Raw genomic sequence first — 20,588 nt, 5'->3', positions numbered from 1 at the left:
GCTCCTGTAAGCAGTACAAATATTTCCCCATGGATAGGATGTTTATATCAGGGCTGCAAACACAGGAATAAACCTAGGAAGATATGAGATTCACTCCAGGTTCAAGAAAATAAAACTTGGAGGCTAGCCACAAAAGGAGTAAAACCTCTCGTTACAGTGAAAATCAACACTTGAAAACCATTCCTTTTTCAACAGGAAGAGTGACCCAAATCTGTAGATCTGCATGGTTAAAATTTCTGTAGGAAATAAATGATTAGAAAAGTCACACACTCTTTTGATTTTACTGCTGATGCCATAAAACTTTTTCTAAGTGTAATAGGCCTGTAAATAAATAAAAATCAGCTGCAAAAGGCAGATTTGAAGAAATTGGGGCTCCAGATATTGTGGGGGGTTTTTTCCTTTAAACAAGGCAAAGGACTATGTACAAATTAAAATAAAGCTTCATTTAAAAGCCAGGCAAAGAAACAACTTGAGCAGTATAAACCCAAGGCATTAGTAACTCTAGCACTGGGGCCTAGAACTGTAAACATACAATGTCTTTGCTAAATTCTAACTACTCACATAACAATTTTATCTTCAAAACTGTCTAGAAACACCAGAAACACCTTTACGGCCATTTTGGGCAACTCATTCTTGTTGGCCCAGCAAGGTAATCATGCCCTCCCCTCTCTTCCAGCAACAGTCCATCCTTCCCCATATTCTTGCTGCTCCTTTCACTCAAGGAAACCATCACTCTCCCATTAATGAATGTGGTATTGTTAGAAAGGATTCCCTGGATAGAGGCAGGAACAGTTATCGCTTTCACAATAAAAAGGAAAAAAAAAAAAGCAACTGCTAAAGCTCATCCAAAAGCTAACATTCTAACCTTTAAAATATCTGTGTAACACTAGGTGTCCTTTCATTTTTACTAGCAAATACATATATTCATTTCCTGAGAATTCTTGAGCTCTCCAATCCATAGCACAAGAGGCCCCTCTGATGGTATTTCTTTTCTGGGAAACTTTCTAAAATGCATCAGGCCTTTATGGCTTTGGTCAGACAGGAACATGAAAGCAGCACAGTAGTGGAATACATCCCTGCTGACCCATACACACAATCCGTGCTGAATTCCCTGGCCGCCACCACTCCCTAGCACACTTCGTCTTCATCCACAAGATGCCTCTGGGAGGACTTACTGAAAACAACAGTGCCACCTGGGACCACATTTAGAGAAACCAGGAAAGCATTCAATTGCTACAGGATGCAAATGACAGTGGTGTCCAAGAATCTAAGAATGATTCTAATCTAAGAATGAGGATGGGCACCTTAAAGGTCACCTTTCTTCTGAGAGATCATAGTTCTTCATGAAAACAGAATAGTCTTCAAAGCAGCAGGGATCAGATCAATTTTCTGAGGCAGACTGAGACACAGAAAAGAAAAGTGACTCGCTCAAGGAAGACAAGAATTAAGGAAAAGATTTAGTACCATTCCCACACTGTTGGAGCACTTGGGAGACCCTTGATCCTCCAAGCACCCTGGACTGCTCGTAATGCCACTGAGAAAGAGGATGTAGCCCAGCGCATGAGTGGAAGGAGTGCAAGGCTTAGAGTCAGAAATACCTCAAATCCTGGTTCTGCCGCTCACCATCCATGCCTGCAGCTTGAGCAGGTCCCTCTCTGAGCCTGAGTTTTCTTATCTGTGGAACACAACTAACAATCTACCTATCTTGCAAGACTTTGGATAACACATGGCTTAACAAAGTGCCTCTTAATTAGTAGATGCTCAATATATGATACTTCTTAGCCCCTCTGTCCTGTTCTCCACTAATTAGCTTCCAGCAGGATAACAGTGGGAGCATTTCCAGTTTTTTAAAACCAATATCAGCTTGTAGAGATAGATAGAGATTTCCAAACTTTCACTGAGAAATAAGAAAGCAAGGTCATTTATTTACAGAGCTACCACCATGTATCCCAGTCTACTTTTGAATGCTGCTTAAAGGTCACACTTAGGGTTTAGTGTAGCTAGAAACCAAAAACTTATGAAAATGAATATATGTATACTCATGTATGACTGAAGGATTGTGCTGTACACCAGGAATTGACACAACATTGTAAACTGACGATACTTCAATAAAAAAGTTAAAAAAAATCAATCAATCAATCAATCTTCAGTAGAAACTGCCATCAAATCAATTACATGGGGACTATTTATGAGCACCTATCAAAACATGTAATGACAACATGTTACATGTCTTCATGAGTGTCTTGACAGTGACTACATGAAACTCTTTTTTGATCCATCGTAAGTATAGTCAGACTACCCACTGGACTTCTGGAATAGTTTAAAAAATAAAGTGTCTCTAAAAAAATGTTTTGACTCATTAAGTGCGACGGAATCAAAACCAGATGGATTTGGCAGCGGGCTCCTTCCCCTGGTTTGCAGGCTGCTTCAGAGGAGTGCCAGCTCAGAGAGGGGACGGTCAATGTCACACATTCCACACTTCAGGCACTAATAGGTCCTTGGCTCCAAGTTTCCCGGTGTTCAGAGGGGATGCCAGAACACACATGCTGTGACAGAAGCATTTTGGAAGCATCCATGCAGGCCAGAGAAATGAATAAGTGCCTTGGGCACTGAGTAGCTCAGGCAACAGCTGTTTCACACCGGACAGTGATTAGGATTGATCTCTTTATTCTGTACAGTAACTATCACATTTCACAAACACACACACACACACACACACTAACACACACTAGGTCTTCTTAAGGTGTAACACAGGGGTCAGGACCTTGTAACAGAAGTATCCACTCAATGGTACATGAAACAGTTTGAAAAACCACAAGGCTTGCTTAAATCTGGTTAGTAATTTACACACACACTTCCACTCACACCCCCTTCATTCCACTATTCAATAAGTATTTATAGAATATCTTTCAGGTTCTAAATGAGCCCATCATTCTGCTGTTTAGGCACTGGGGATACAAATGAAACAAGATATACAATATCTCTGCCCACTAAAGGCTTACTTTCTAGTAGGGAATACACATTAGTACACATGCAAACAATCTGATAGGAGATGTTCTTGGAGCTACAAGTAGGAGGAATACCTAATGCTTCCCTAAATGTTTGGGGGGTTTTGTATATACATATATTTTTATTGAATTATAGTCAATTTACAATGTTGTGTCAATTTTTGGTGTACAGTATAATGCTCCACTCATACATGAACATACATATATTCATTTTCATACTTTTTCACCATAAGTTACTAAAAGATATTGATTATAGTTCCCTGTGCTATACAGAATGGATTTGTTGTTTATCTATTTCATATATATTAGTTAGTATCGGCAAATCTCGAACTCCCAATTTATCCTTTCCGCCCCCTTCTCCCCGGTAAGCATAAGTTTCCTCTATGTCTGTGAGTCTGTTTCAGTTTTGTAAATAAGTTCTGTCCACTCATCCTGGAAGACTGCTGAGGTCTCATGAAACTACTGCACAAAGCATCCTCACAATGCCTGCTTAATCAGTATCTCTGTAGTAGAAAGTTATGAAGAAGGGTTTTTGTCTTAAAACAATTTTTGACCTAAAATATAACTTATCCTGGTAAGTTCTGGTACAAATCAACTGATTAGGGCAAGGTACAAATAAGTGACCTCATCAGAGGAAATGGGAAAGAAGTTTATAAAGACACTGAGTGGTCTGGGCTTGCTAATAGCTACTACTGTAGCTGGCAAAATAAGCAATATTAACTGGTTGATAACAGGATTACTGTCTCCTGAACTTCCACTAAAATGAAAGAAAATTATAGAAGCTAAAACATATGTTCTTATAAATATAAGAATATTTCTGCTTAATATAACAGGTCCTGCTTTTTTCTACTGATCTCTGCCCTCACAAAAAGATGATGTGTTTGGGATTGCCTGTCCCATGCAGCTCCCCTGCCTCCAGATCACTCTCATTTATAAGCTCTGCTGTGACATTGGGCCTAAATGGCCATGATGGCCTATCACATCACTCCTGTCCTGACTGTGGTTTTGGGATCACCTAACCCAACCTAGGTCCATCATATCCCTCTTCCAGAAATATGAGCACTAAGAAACTAAGTTAGATGTTGTCTTAGGACTTGAGGCACCCATGTTGGTTTGTATATAAGATGAGAAGAAGAGAAGATGAGAAAGAAGAGGAAAGCAGTCCTACCCAGAGAAGCAGGATGAGAGACCTCGGTCCCTGGGGGATTTCAGATCTTATGAGGCCCCACTGTGGTTTATGTTCCCATTCTTTGCATTTAACAAGGTATGAAACTAAACATAGGTTACCTTTACCTGCTTGGGTCTTTGTCCTCTGCACCCCACAAACATATGAGGACAAATGCAGCTGCTGATTAAAAAACTGACTCAAGTGATCTACTTTTATCACCTTTCCTCCATTCTGATAATCAATTTTTTCTCTTAATTCATTCAGAAACATTTATTGAATACCTGTCAGGCTGAGGTATGGGTTATATAAAGTTGAAAGAAACTATTGTCTTTCCTCAAGGAACCTTTCGTGTTCATGTTCATACCTTAATCTTCTTCACTAACAGTGCATTTTTTCTCCTTTCCTTATTTTCTTTTATACACACACACACACACACACACATACATATACACACACATATATATTTACTGAAGTACAGTCAGTTTACAATGTTGTGTCAATTTTTCATGTACAGCATAATGCTTCAGTCATACGTGAACATATATTCGTTTTCATATTCTTCTTCACCATAAGTTACTACAAGGTATTTAATATGGTTCCTTGTGCTATAGAGTATAAACTTGTTGTTTATACCAGTGCAATTTGATGAATCAATTTGAAGCATCCTTCTCTCTAATCACCACCCTCTACTATTCATTCCCCATCAACAACAATTTTTGACCTGTAATTCATTGATACCACCAGGTTTTCACCCTCCCTTGCCACTTTCATATCTTCAGCCAGCTTAAATTTCAAAGTCAATCCTTATGATCACTCTCATAGACTCCCAACTCCCCTGCCCATCCTCATTTTGTCATCTTCATTTGAGAAAACACAAGACCCTAGTCGAATCTAAGTCTATACCTATTCGATGGTATCTGTACCCTGAATAATTGAGGTGATGGGAGAAACAAAGCCATGACTGGTCCCACTTCACATTCATTCACACAAACCTAAGTGGACCTTAAGGCTATCCAGTAATCCCAGTACAACTCCTTAGTCTATTCGCTCTCCCCTCTCTATTTCACATTTTCTACTCTCTCTTCAAACTTCCACTTCCCCTCTGACCTCACTTTCAGTTGATACCCTTGTTTTCAATTTTACTGGGAAAACAAAAGCAATCAAAAGAGACTGCCAAAGCTGCCCTCCTGACAGCATCTGTCTCCATACACCCTGTGTGCCCACTCATCACTGCAGGTGAAAATAATCCACGCTCCCATCCAAGGCAGCGCTCTCCCTATACAACAGTTCTTGCCCATATTTGCCCTCTCAAGGACATTGCCCTGGCAATTATCCCATTTCCTGTCTTCATTAGTGATTTTTCCCTCCCTTCTTGATTGTTCTGATCAGAAATGTTGTCGTTTCCCCATCTTAAACAAAAAACCTACTCTCTCTTGACCTCACCTCCCCCAGCAGGCAAGCACCCAATTTCTGTGTCCCCCTTTAAAACTCCTTGAAATAGTTCTTACACTTGTTGTCTAATTTCTCTCCACCCGTGCTCTTTGTAATTGGCCCCTCTACTAAACCAGCAGGTGCTGAGGTCATCATTGACCTCTATGTTGCTATATTCAATGTCAAATTTCAGTCGTCGTCTTACTTGATCTATAAACACAATTCAGCACAGTTGATCAACCACTCACTCTATAAAACTGACAAATAGTCACAACATTAAAAAAATCCAGAAAAATAACAATGTCTTTGTTAATTAACTACCAGATACATCTTTACAATACTTTTTTCCTAATTTTTGGCTATATACTCTTTAGTTACTCTTTGTGCAAAAAAAATTTCATATTTTCCATAAAAAAGAATAGAAAGATAATTGTCTTTCTTCTATCATGGTTGGTCAATTTTTTTAAGAAACATTCATATTTGGGATGCATAAAACACACAACTTCCCCTCCTTTATCCTATAGGCCCAAGGAAACATTGAGGGATTTTAGAAAAAAGGGAGTGTAGGATTTGCATTTTACAAAAATCACTCTGGCATAACTTTGTTTAAAAATTAAGTCAGGTTTAGACCAGAGGCAGAGGTCAAGTTAGGGGAGCACATTAATAATATAGGCTCAAAATGACAAAAGACTTTCTTCTACTGGAAATGGGGTTACTGTCTTAACATTCTTTAGCTTATGTGGACACCAATGAAAGAACTCCATTTTAAAATTAATAAAAAAGAGAAGTCATTTAAGTCAGCTTCTGCTGACATTTGTATATAAATATACACACATCTCAGAAAGGTACTGTCTTAGAAAGATAACTAAGATCTTAATAAGAAATTCAGCTTCAAATGTTTAAAGTTAACTTTACTTGATTTTGGAATTAAGATGTGATGATCAGATTTGTGCATGGGAAACATTAATACAAATGTTAGTGGTTGTGTTTGACCAACTTCCACACAGTAGGGCAGAAATAATTGTGGGTCCCTTGGCTACAAGGTATAATACACTAAGAGGAAGGAAGCATTCCATGCTTACACTTTTTTTAAGGTTCCAAAGTGCCTAGCATTGCTGGGAGGAAATTACATGCCACTCAGTAAAAGATTTAATTATCTTAATATCCAATTTATGGCTGTTCCTTCTCCAAGCCTCCAAAGGTATGTAAACCTCAGACTCTAGGCAAATCCCACAAGTTAGTAACATGGTGGCCTCTGATGACAGGAATTTCTATCACTGAGCAGCACACGTATGTTCATTCTCTCTCTTAGTTCAGATATACAGGAGACATGAGGGCACAGCTAGGAAGAACGGCTCATGGCTTTAGTTCTTGAGAAGGCCTGACTCACCCACCCAATTCCTCACTCTGATTAGTGGAGTCAGGCTGGGCTTGGGCCCTCTGGAGAGTCCCCAGTCTGCCAGCACGGAGCAAGCACATACTCTCCTCTGCACAATTTATAACAGGGAAAAATATTTTTTAAATGATATTTGGAGTTGAAACCTAGTTTTAGAAGTATGCTCTATTAGTTTTCTATGCCTATCAAAACAAATTACCCAAAATTTAGTGGTTTGAACCAACAGAAATTTATTCTCTTTCAGTTCTGAAGGACAGAAGTCCAAGATCAAGGTGTCAGCGGGGCTGTGCCGCCTTCAGAGGCTCTACAGGTAAATTCCACACCTCTTGCAGCTTCTGGTGGCTGCCCACAGTCCTTGGCTTGTGGACACATCATCCCAATCCTGCCTCTACAGTTACACTGTGTCTCCTCTCCAGTATGTCTGTAATTTCCCCCTGGCTTTCTCTTATAAAGACATTTGTGATTGCATCTAGGGCCCACTGGAATAATCTAGAATAATCTCTTTAGCTCAAGATCCTTAACCTGATCATATCTGCAGAGATCCTTTTTTCCAAATAAGGTAACATTTACAGGTTTTAGGAATTAGGAGCTGATATATTTAGGTGGCCATTAGTCAGCCTATTACACACACTTTCAGTGAAATTTTTCCTACAATAACTAGATAAGGAAGGTGTTTCCATTAGACAACAACTGAAAACCAACAGAAAACCAAATTAAAGAAACAGAAGAAACAAATGAGTAAGAAAACTGAGATCTGAATCTAGGGAGTGAAATTCCTATGTTCCAAGCCACTAAACTATGCTGCCTTCTCAAAAAGGAGAATTCACAAATTCATATAAACTAAAAAATCCAGATAACATCTGTCTTCAGCAAAGCTTGGGTTAGAGGCTCAAACTATGTCATCCCTTGATTTCTCTGCATCATTCAAGTCTCTCTTTCATGTTGGCTTTATTCTAGAATTCCCTGCTATGTTTTCTGGTACCTCCAAACTCATATTACCTTTGCTGGTTTAAATCCAATCACTCCACACATCACCATGGCCAGGAGAATGAGCTCTTCTCATTGGCTGTGCCCGAACCACATGCCAGCCCTGGAGCTAATGGGTGGGGTGACAGCTCTTTGCAAACTGCACAAACTTAGAGCCTAAAGAGCACTTCTGCAAAGTCAAATCAGAGTGCTGTTACCAAAGGTCAGGTTAAACGATGCTGAAAAGCCAAAAACAACAAATGTCCACCAAAGAAGGTTTTCATCATAAATAGGAAACCATTTCTAGGAAGGAATGGCTCTCATTTTACTTCTTTGGAGAAGCTGGTATTATTTACTTGTACATCAAGCTTATGTACAAATGACCTAGGAAGGATCCTAGCTGCCTGCAGAATATGTCACTTAACTCTTAACCCTTCTCTGCCTGGGTTCCTTGTCACATGCAAAACAGGGAACAAATGTACTTAATAAGAAAACTTCTACAAATCACTACTTTATCCTAAGATTTCTATTCTCCCTAAGGTGTCCTCTGGACCAATAAGAGAGTTGGAAGAAGGCAGATGGTAAAAAGAATGTCTTTATATTGTCTCTAAATCCTTTATGTTTTAATAATATTCATATTTGAGATACTATTAATTTATTAAAAGTTAATGAACTTTTGTGACTACTTCAGTTTAGTAAGCCATGTCACTACAGAGGCAGTGAGTCTCCTGCCTTACTTTGAGTCTCCATCCTATATCTTTCCATTTCAGAGCTCACCAGATCAGTATAAAAAGAGGAAAAGCACAAAGAAGACAGGTTTGTGTTTAAGACACTGATCACTCAGATACATAATTCTATTCATTTCTAAATTTTAAGAATTCTGTTTAGATTCTTTCTTTAAGAGCATAGACAAGCAAAAGAAAATCTGTAACAAGAAATGGGGAAAAACATAGATATCTAAACAGGAAGAAACAAAGAAAAGCAGAGAAGCACTTGCAAAATTCTCTGTATGATGATCTCTACAGATGTTATCCCGAATTTGTTCCCTCATTTAGAAATTTCTCAATTAGAGTCTGTTTTTATACATGGAGGAAGATTAGCACATTTCAAGTTTCAAAGCTTCAAAAATCAAATTATTTTTTAACACCAAATTCAATTTAATTTTCCACTTCATTAAAAAAAAACTCTAGTTTCCAACGTTTCTCATAAATTGTAATGGAACCTGGTCTTAAGTTCCTCCAAATAATTTTGTGGGAATGAGTAAAAAACATTGTTAGTATGTTTGTTAAATATCCTATGTATACTTAACATTATTAAAATATAAAATAAGAAGAGATTTTATAGACATTGTTGATCAAAAAACTGGGAAGCTGTCACCACTCTGGGCAAAAAAAACTACCATAATACTAAGTCACTTTTGCTTATAGTTTTCTCCAGCACTTTCTAGTCACATAGTTATTTTAGAGTATTATTAAAATTCATTATGCCTTCATTTTATATTTAAAGGAAAAGATTTGTGATCTGGAGACCAAAGAATACACACACACATACGCACAGAGAGACACGTCTACTCCTTACCAAATTGGCTAAGAACAATCCAATATCCCCTAAATATATCTGTATGACATGAAAATCGTGAAATCTTACTCAGTTTAATTAAAATCTGTTTTCAAATTTAAATAGCTCAAATTAGACCCAAGTATTTTTTGTTCCCAAGGGAATGCATAAGTAGGTGAATACCATATAATATATGGTAACTATAAACTAATACTTAATATACACTACAAAAACTGATTTTTATATGTGATTTCTAATTATCAAGATTCATAAATTGCTGGCAGCACGACAATAGAAACTGGTTTAAGCAGTACTACAGAATATATCTATATACTCAAAAAGGAAATCATTCCATATTTTTTCCGGTTTTGCTCTATTAAGAAAAATATGGGCATGTGTTATATACAAGTATAGGGAACATATTTACTGAAGATATTTGATAGTGTAACTGTTATAGTGTATTTTTTAAGTTGATATCCTTGAATCAAATTCAAGGAATGTTCAACCTGTCCTCACATAAGATGTTCCGCTTACAAAAGGTAATGCAACCAAATTCGTCAGTGCAATATGAGCGTAAGGGACACATACCACACACATAGGACTCACTTTCTAATCTCACAAACTTTAATCAAGTTCTGGAATTAATGTGACTGATATCTTAGATCATGCTTCCATTCACACTGAAGTGAATATTGGGAATATGTTTTAAAAAACAGATCCAAGTCACAGACTTACTATATATTTTTTGAGATAAGAACTTGGAGAAATGAATTGCAATTTTAATTCAAATATAAACTCTAAGATCAGCACTTCACAGCTGTCTGGTGGGACCCATGCAAACATTCTTAGTAAAATGTCTCTGACTTCAACAGAGCCTATAATAGGATTTTCAGGAGGACCACTGTCCTCCAAGTGCTCTTGATAAGACCTTCACTCCCGTCTCACCCTCCTATCTCTAAAACCTTAGCCTTGTGACTACAAACTATTAAAGAGAACAATCCCCCAAAAGAGACAGACTAGAATGAATCACCCACCCCCTCTGACAGACCCTCAGAACTAGTCTTCTCACTCTCTTTGCTATTAACTTTATCTCTATAGACCCTTAATCTCTCCTCCTTCCTTGAATCACCTCCCCCAAATCTTCTCTGTGCCCTAAGAAACCCCAGATTTTCATCCGCTGAATTGATATTCTAGCTACATTCTCGATATGTTCCCCCAATCTTCTGGTTCTACAACCCTTATTTTCCTGAAGACACAGCTTCTTCAGCTGCTCTCTCAAGGGGTTACTATTCTTTTCTTACCATCTTTCCACACTCTAGGGCTAGAGATAAAGTCAACTTCTTCCTTGATCTTTAATGAGACTTCCAACTAATTCTCTTTTCTCTCAAAAAAAGGGAGGGAAGATTTTATTTTTCACAGCAAACTATCTTTTCCCACTTTCCTAGATTTTTATTATTTCACCCTTCTCTTTGCCCCCCAAAACTCCAATATTTCCCATCCCATCCTCAAGTGAAGACCTCACTTTTAATTTCACTGAAAAAATAGAAGCAGTCCCACAACCTAATCTACCTGTTGGCCTGTGTTTGTGCCCATGACCTTGCCTTACAATGGCAATGGATGAGCTCTCCTTGCTCCTCCTGTCGAAGGCCTTCCTCTTCCTTGATTGAAATATGAGTAATGGATTTCACACTTCCCTGATTTCCCTCCAAGCTGTTCACTTACCACTTCCTTTGCTGGGTACTCCTCCTCTTGCCCTCTAAATGTTGCAAACCCCCAGGACTTATTAGTCCTTGGATTTTTTTCTCTATCTACATTTACTTCTTGGATGATCTTAGATAAGTCTATGATTTTAAGTAAAATCTATACCTCTGTTTTCCAATACAGCAGACACTCACCAACAGTAGCTACTGAGCATGTGAAATGTGGCTAGTCCAATTTCTACAATACACACTGGATTTTGGAGACTTAGGATAAAAAAATGTAAAATATCCTTTTAATAATTTTTATATTGACTATTAAAATGATAGTACCTTGTATATAGTAAATAAATCTATTATTAAAATTAATTTTACCTGCTTCTTTTTACTTTTTTAATGTGGCCACTAGGAAATTTTCCATTACAACATTTGCAGCTCTTATTATATTAATACTGGACACTGATCTATATGTTAATGTCCCCAGCCTTTCTTATGAGCCCACACTTACATAACAGAGTACCTGTAAGACGTTTTCATGTATATATGTAATAAGCACCTCAACATCTCAGAAAGTGGTAATTCTTACCTTCCAGTTCACCAAGCATAAAGCCTAAGAATTACCCTTCCTTCACTCTTCCTTTCTCTCACACTCCACATCCAATCTTTCAGCAAATACTGACAACTTGCTACCAAAATAGTTTAAGGAAGTATTTTAAGGAAGTGAGCTTAGGGAACAGGAAATAAATGATGGAGAAAAACACAAAAAAGGAGAACAAATGTAAGAATCCTTTTTGAGTTGACTATCACTACAAGAAACTAGTTGCTTAACTGCTTGGGACCTTCTGAGAAGCTTTATAGAATGTAACTGAGACCCTCCTGCCCAGGGAAAAAAAGGAGGAAACATTTATCCACCAGTCCTTTTCCTCCCTTCCTGGCTGTTCACATGTCAGGGCTGAGCCCATTCCTGTGGGTGTCCCAAGCCAGGAAGGAGTTGGGGAAGCCTGGAGTAGGAACCTCACTAAAGCAAGTGCTGGAGTAAGAAGTGAGCCAAGAGGATCTCAAGCTGTAAGAATGGTGTTTGTCAAAATGCTCCAAAGAGCAGATTGGGCACATCTCCCAACTCCCATAATCAGTGATGCCACATCGGTTGCTTGAAATTGGCTACGTTAGAGTATTTACACTATGGAAATTGGCAAAAGCTCTAAATCAGGCTTCCTCCTTCCTCTCACCATCGCCAGTTGTTAAACATTTCCTAGCCCAGCACTGACTACAAGATTCTGTTTATCAGACAGCTGCAGCTCACCCCTCTCCAGCTCCTTCTCCCAACTGCAGCCACGTTTGTTCTTTTTGCACTTCTTTGAAAGTACTTCTGTGTTTCCTTCACTTGGGACACCGCAAATAGTTTTCCCATGGCCTAGAACTCCAAGCAGGAATTACTCCTTGTCTGAGAAATTTTTTTTTCATTTTTCATATCTTAGCTCAAATGAAATTTCTTCTAGGAAGACTTTGCTGACTCTAGACCAAATCCAATTCATGTGTCAAACACTCTCAATCTGCATATAAGTGATGATTTAATTAATATCTGTTTCTCCAGCTAGACTGCAAGTTCCATGTGAGAGAGCAAGTCAGAATCAATTTTTCTCATTCCTGTATTCCCCACACCGAGTTTTGTATATTTACTCAATCAATAGATAGATATTAAAAGCACTTTTACCACTCTCCCATGAATGAAACTGCAATTGTTTTAAGAATGTTGAAAAAGAGTCCTCATACTTGAAAATGTGGGGAGCCATGTGGGGAGGACAACACAAGACATTTTTACAGATGTGTTTCACTTCTGGCTACAATCCACTGAGCTAAATCTTGGTCATATGGCTCCACCTAACTGCAAGGGACATAAGGAATGATTTTAGCCAAGTACCCAGGAAAAGAAGGATATAATAAGTCTGATGAGCATCTAGCAAGTGTCTGCCACAGTCTGCCCTTTTGAACATCAAATATCCACTCATTCTTATACCCTGACAGGACACAAAGGAGACAACCCAAAGTTCCACCAAGGCACTGCATCCAGCTCAGAGCTCAGGATCTCTAGCTATTTGTAATCTTCTCCATCAGGTCCCAATATGATTCCTCTGGTCTAGTAATAATGTGCACCAAATTAGCAAATTATTTCCAATTTTCCCCCAAAACACACAACATCCAGTAGTGGAGTATGTATAGGACAACCTCAGTAAAAACTCCACTAGCAAAAGGGAAGATGTGTAGTAATCACTAGGCCACAGAAGTTATAGAATTCTGCTGGAGAGTCCCTGAATAGTCCTCTCAGCTGGAGGTGGGGAAGTTCTCTAAGTAGAAAAGGATTCAGTTCTGAGAGGCACTCCCTTGTTCATCTTTCTACTGGTCCCTGGATCCACTCTGGGAAGGGTTTTCCTGCTCCTTGGCCACATCTTGCTATTATCTTCCTTGAAGACTGCACAGCCCTTATGATCGACTTCCAGATGAAGCCAGGTTATTTTACTTTTGAACATTCAATTAAATTAAGGTTCATGGCTTCTTTGGCAATGAAACTCTTTAAAATATTTGGTAGATATTTTAATCTATTTTCTTCCAATTCTACATGCCAATAACCACAAAGTTCTTTTTTAATACATAGTTTTAACATCTCCTTTGTATCTTCACTTCTCTACCCCCTGCCTTAGTTTCTCAACTTCATAATAAGTATTTTTAGGTTATGTGAAACAATGGGCTGGGTTGGGGAAAACATATCTTTAATCTGATTGTTGCTACAATGATAAGTCTTGGCAGATATCTGCTCAAAACCAAGGACCCAAATCCTTGGTACTTCTCTATGCTCTTTCATTTCTACTTGCAAACCAGCCAATACTTTTCTTAGTTCATCTTTTTTTTATAATAACTTCCCAAAGGCAGCCAAAACCACCAACATATTTTTAATAATGCTGTTTTCCAACTTCTTCACCTTGAGCTACCAAGCTCAGTAGGTACATGGTCTAGATTCCAGAGGTTATTGCCGGTGGATTCATGGTTATTGCCGGTGGATTCATGGTTATTGCCGGTGGCAGTCTGATCATTACATAAGACGCATCTCCAACCCTTCGATGCGCTGTATCTGTTACCATGCTGCCACTTAGTACCACTAAGCCAATGAATCCCAAAGGCCTTCCCTCTATCTTATGTTCTACCTTATTGTTGACAAAATGTAGATAACTCTACTTCTCAAATATCTCTAAAATCTCTCCTCACAGTTCTATCCCCAGGGCCACTACCTCAATTCAATTCATTCTTTCTCCCACAAATTACTATCTCCTCATTGGTCTCTGTGCCTCCAAAACTAATCATACCTCATCTCTGCCCACAGTAAATGTTTTAAAATGCAAATTTTATCACTGCAACTTTTCTCTAAAACATCTGGATTACTTTTAGGTTCAAATTCAATGTTCTTCAACTTCTAGTCTCATCTCTAATTACTTTCCAATCCTCATGTTTCAGTTTTGTAAAAAGCATTTCAGTTCCCTCAAGTGTAATGTAATCACTTTCTCAGATATCCCTTATCATGTAGATGCCAGATCCTCTAACCAGACAGGACTTTTCTTCTTTCTTGAGTTAACACTTATTCATCCTTCAAAATTTTTCAGACTTTAAATCTGGGAATCCTGCCCTATTCCTAATCCTGAATTAGGTATCTTTCCAATTGATTTCAAAACAGTAGAGCTTGTTTTTCACTACAGTCACACTATACTGTAATTATCTATCCTCCATCCAACTACACACAAATGATAAATATCAAATTTGAACTTCATAAGGGCAAGTAGCATATCTTTTATCTCTATATATCTCACATACTAAATAAATGTTGGTTGAACACATACATGAGCCCCACAATTTTAGTTTGTTACTGACCCCCAAAATCAGTCTTCAGTCTTCACCCATCTCTCTCCTAAATGCTATTTTCAACTTCCTAATGGTTATCTCCATATGTATGTATACCTAACAGGTCTAAAACTTTATTTATCATCTTTCCCACCCCTTTTTTCACTGTCCTAAATCTGCTTCTCCCTCTGAATTCCTATCTCAGCTTAATGGTGTCTGTCTAATTTTCCAGTCTAGAGACCTGAATATCTTTCTTTAGGAATTCTCTGGTCAAAGGAATTGATGACAGCCAAGTTAAAAACATTAAACAGATTTCTTTTTGTAGTATTTCTTAGAGCTTTCAATATATCAATCTCCAAGAAGTAAATACATTTTTTCAAACTTATCTAACCAAAGAACCCTTGTATCAAGGTGAATCACTGAGGACAAGTGTTCTCAAAACTACGCTTTGAGAAATGCTGCTGTAACACCCCACCCCCACACTTCATGCTTCACCACTGCCCTCCTTTAGGCCCCTGCCATCTCCTTACATGGACCATCTCTTTCCTGGGCAGCCTCCTCTCTTACTCCTCTGCCACCATTCTCTCCAAAGCCTCTATGTCAGTTTTATTTTTTTCTAATAAAAAGATCTGATCATACCTCACCCTTCCCATCCCCAACTTTAAAATCACCATTGGCTTTCCATCACACATAGGTTCAATTCATAGGCCTGCTATTATATTGGCATCCTAATATACCCTCACCCATCTTCTCAATTTCATTTCTTACCATATCTCTCCTTTCCCACAACATATCACTTTTTTTTTGTCCTTTAGAGCTTTAATATTTTTCTCCCACTGTTCAAAATGGCTCAAAATGGCCTCTCCTGTTTCCACCTACCTTTAACAAATTTCTGCTAACACTGATTTCTAATGAGATCTCGTCTGAGAAATTCTCATTCCAGCATCTGGTTGGTTACTCCTCAGTGTCTCCATAATGCTTTGTACTTACACTATTACAGCAGTTGTCATGCTATATGATAAAGGAATTACCCAAGTATTTAACCCCACTGTTACTCTCTGAGCCTTTCAAGCTTTGTTTCTCCAACTCCTAACATAGAGCTTACTACAGAGAAGATACTCATTGAATGAAAAAAATTCAAATGAATGAATAACTATATAATAAGCAAAAATGAAGAAAAATATAGATGAAGTTATGAAAGCTTATATAACTAGAAATGTATTTTAAAAGGTCATTTATTCTAGCCAGGAAAAAAATTAAATTAGTCTCAGGAACACAGTATCACTTCCCTTAAATAGACCTCTAGGTTCAACCTTACCAGGTTCCTGAGAGAGAATAAAACTTTACCACAATTTGTCTTAAAGGCAAACTCTACAGCTCCCAAAAATCCTTTTAGGGCTTTGAGGGAACACACAATAGTGACCTACCTTCCCACCCCGCTCAACAGAATTCAGGGCCATAAATCTCTGATTGCTCTCCTAACAGTGGACTAAACAGTCTCTGACAGAAGGAACAGCACTCTGTTGGAAGACAAGGCTAAGCAATTTTCCTCCTCTGCATTCCTCCTGCCCATTACGATGCTCTCTTCTCAATTCCTGGCGGCCCCCAGAGGTTAGCAGCATTTGTAATCATGCCTCCCTACCTTTCATTGCTAACATTTAAAGTGTGGAGTTTGTTTGAATGTGGAAATTCCATTTAAGCATACCATAAGCAAACAGTTTTGCCTGTTGGTTTGCTGAACTGCTTTGCTCCACCAAAAACTTACCTGTCACAATTAGATCTACAGCCTCCTTGCATTTTTGTTTTACTTTAAAAATGTGTGGCTCCTTGAAAGAAGTTTGTTGTGGAGGCTCCTCAGAAGGCCCACTTCTGGAATAGTCTTTGGCAAAACAAATCCTTTTGTGCACTACCTGAAGTTCTTGGACCACATCGAGTGTTTCCTTTTTTTTAATCTCCAAAGGTATGAATTTGCTAGATTTCAGTTTTTGATGTTTATTTCTAAAAACATTTATAGAAGTACCTTGAACTTTACTCTATAAACAAAACAAAAATAAATTTTAATATTAATTATATAATAAAATTTTGTAATACATTTTATTCGTAAGTTAATAAAATTATATTCACAAATAAATTTCCAAAGTACCTTACTATATCAGACATTTACTTAAAGCACATGATAGTAATCACATAAATTAGCTGTTATCCTTTATAGTTCTCCAAAAACCCTTAACAAGCATGAGTGTTACATTCAACTTACAAAAATGTAAATTTTAAAATCATAATTTTTTCCTTAAATGTGATATTTTCAAATACAGCTTCTTAACATCCATTTTAAAGCAGAAGTTTTCACATAAACATAGGATAATTTAATTACTTTTAACCATCTTTGAAGACTCTTCAAATGTCCAGAAAATGCTAACACTCCCAAAACTCTCAGTTGAACCAGAAATAACTGCTCATATATGGAGATAGGTTAAGAAAAGCATATTAGTAATCAGATATGTATTTCAGATCCTTTTTCCCACTTAACTACTTACTGATTTTGACCACTGTAAGTGATAAAAAAAAATATAGTCCCAAGTGTCTGACAGACAATTATCCAAACAATTATAATTGTTCTAGTCTGGTAATTCTCTGGCCCACAGATAGAGAGCTACTGCTCCCTGCCTCCCAGAAAAGGTTTAGACAAATTCAAAACTGTTGAAAACTCAAGATGCCAATAAGGAGGTTTTACTTGCTAATATTACATTTTGCCAAGTAACCAAAGATGGAATATTATGCTGCTATTATTAGGTGACATTCTAAAAATAGGTCAAGGTTCTAAGGCACAGCTAGCTAACTCTGAAAACTGTGGACTTTTCATCTCACATGTCTCCCAGTGAAATTAATATAATGTAAAAGTACTTTTCATTGATTAGAAGGAAAAATTAGTTAAGCAATGTTAACAACGTTGATTACAAGATTAAAACCATCTACGACCAGCCTAAGCATAAAGGACCATGCAAAAGAAACACATGTAAAAATTATAAGCCTCTTCCCCAACACAGTAAGCTTTGAAAAATATTTAAAATCTTTATTTATAATTACATTTTAAAAACATATTCAAAAGGTAATAGGGTAGTGTGGCACACAGTAAACCATCCTAAGATCCCCTTCCCTCACCTGTCCCCTAAAGGACCATTTGTCACAGTAACAGCTGCTCCCCAAATCTCCCATCTCCTCTGTAGATGTGCTCCCCCAAAATCTCACCCTGTACCCCCTCTCCTGTCTCTTTACCACCCCTTTCCCTTTCATTCCTTCTCACCTTCCAAATCTACACCATTCAGCAAATGTTTATTGAGCCAGACCCAAAGCTCGCTGATGGAGATACACGATTCCAAAAAGATAGTCACTGCCCTTAAGGAGCTATCAGATTGGTGAACAGTTCTAACACAAAGTGATATGGAAGAAGACAAAGGTAAGCAGGTCATGCTGGTGACATAGGAGAGACACATCTTACAGCACATTTTCTAGTTTAGCTTTGTCCAACTGTGTTTAAAGAGGGACATTTACTTGAGATATTTCATCAACAGAAAACATTAAAAATTAAATTAAATGTGAAAATTTAATACATATGCAATTAAATAATCTGCAGAGCTGAAAAATCTTATTTTTAAATGCAATCTGAAATCAATTTTTATATCTAGTAAGGATTTCATTTTCTCTTCTATTCAGAATCTATCAGAGTGCATGCAATCATTTGGAACAATCATTGTAGTATATAAAAATTGTGACTAGATTCCTGAAAAATAATAATGCTAGATAAATGCAAAGCACTAACCTCATTTATTTTCTCATAATGTTGGGCAATAAGAGTTTTTGCTTCTTGAAAAAAATCTTGCTTGGGAATCTCTAATATAGGACCTAAAACAGAAACACAGAAACATTTTATTTTTTTAATGTAGTTAATGTACTTTATAATCAAAAGTGGCAAAACTACAAAATTAATATTTGGAGAGTTATGAATCTTGCAGGACATTATAAAAAGAGAATTTCATAAGTGGACATTATAAATGGATGCAAAATAAGTTAATTTTCCTGTATTGTAATATTTTACTTTAAAAAAATACAGCTTAGTCAGAGTTAAGTAGAGTATCCTAAATTATTAAAGTCCAGGGAAACCAAAGAAAACATAAAACTAAAATCTCCTTTAGTTCTGAAAGTTCTTCCAGAAGACACAACATTATGTAGACACAAAAATTGTTGATAAATCTGTGTTGTCTATACCTGATGACTAATTAATACAGCTGTACATTTCTTCAAGGATATTTACCTTACAACTTGTTGGTAAGATTATCATTGTAAAATAAAACTCAAAAGGTTTATTAAGTAGAAATATCATTGAAATAAAAAATACACATACCTACAAATGGGTAACATTATAATGATAACTCTTCTCATTTAAATTTTCTAAGATTCTTAATTTATTCACTTTACTGACAGCTATGTATAGAATTCTATAGCATGTACACAGAATGCATCATCTCCATTTAGTCCTGTGTAAGATTTCCTTCTTATACGTTTCCTTTATTAGATGATTCTGACATTTATGCGTTTCTTGACTTCCTTCTCTCAACCTGGACTCAGTAAAATTTAAATATATTGCTTTCTCAAATTAGCTTTTCAGTCTAGTCAGTGTGTTCCTCATTTCTTTGACTATGCCTCCTTTAGTACTACTAGGTTCAAGATTTTCTCTCTCTTCTTCTCACCCACTTAAATTTTAAGCAATTAAAAACTCTATCTTCATGCTAATCAAAATCACAAAAAGACATTATTTTAGTCTATCTGGGCGGCTATAACAATATGCCACAGACTGGGTAACTTGTAAATAACAAAAATTTATTTATGTCAGTTCTGGAGGCTGAAGTCCAAGATCCGGGTGCCAGCATGGTAAAGTGGGGGCCCTCTTCCTGGTCACAGATGTCCAGTGTTATCCTCACACGGTGGAAGGGCGTAGGAAGGTCTGTGGGCCCTCTTTCATACCAGCACTCATCCCATTCACAAGGGCTCCATCCCCATGACCTAATCCCCTCCCAAAGGCCTCACCTCCTAATACCATCACCTTTGGGGGTTATGATCTCAACATACAAGTTTTAGTGGGACAGAAGCATTCAGACCATAGCAGATACCACCACATACCCACCAGAATGGCTAAAATGAAAAAGACATCACAATCAACACTGGTGAGCTACCGGAGCCCTCAAGTGTCCTTGGTGGAAATGTAAAATAGGATAATCAGTTTGGAAAAGATAAAGCAATTTCTTATAAAACCTAATATACACCTACCCTGTAACTGAGCAATCCCACTCCTAGGTGTTTACCAATGAGAATGGAACATATTATTTACAAAAGACTCATACAAAAATGCTCATAGCAACTTTATTTATTATAGTTCCAAACTGGAAACGGCCCAGATGGGCATCAACAAGAGATGAGTA

At 37.4% G+C, this 20,588-nt stretch overlaps 1 protein-coding gene across 1 annotated transcript in view; it reads right to left on the bottom strand.

The window, feature by feature from the left end:
• The window catches only part of IQCM (IQ motif containing M), a 280,897-nt gene extending 260,688 nt beyond the window's left edge, over positions 1 to 20,209 (bottom strand). Inside the window, exons 1-3 of the mRNA XM_064479062.1 lie at positions 20,134 to 20,209; positions 18,932 to 19,014; positions 16,877 to 17,144 (exon numbers count right to left, since the gene is read on the bottom strand). Coding sequence (XP_064335132.1) covers positions 16,877 to 17,144; positions 18,932 to 19,014; positions 20,134 to 20,209 — 427 coding nt within the window. The remainder of the gene's footprint in view (positions 1 to 16,876; positions 17,145 to 18,931; positions 19,015 to 20,133) is intronic.
• Positions 20,210 to 20,588: the final 379 nt, after the last annotated feature.

Source organism: Camelus dromedarius, chromosome 1 (assembly GCF_036321535.1).
Source record: "Camelus dromedarius isolate mCamDro1 chromosome 1, mCamDro1.pat, whole genome shotgun sequence".
NCBI classification, from domain to species: Eukaryota; Metazoa; Chordata; class Mammalia; order Artiodactyla; family Camelidae; genus Camelus; species Camelus dromedarius.
The sequence above is the reverse complement of the archived record's forward strand: the minus strand, read 5'-3'. Positions and strand labels throughout refer to the sequence as shown.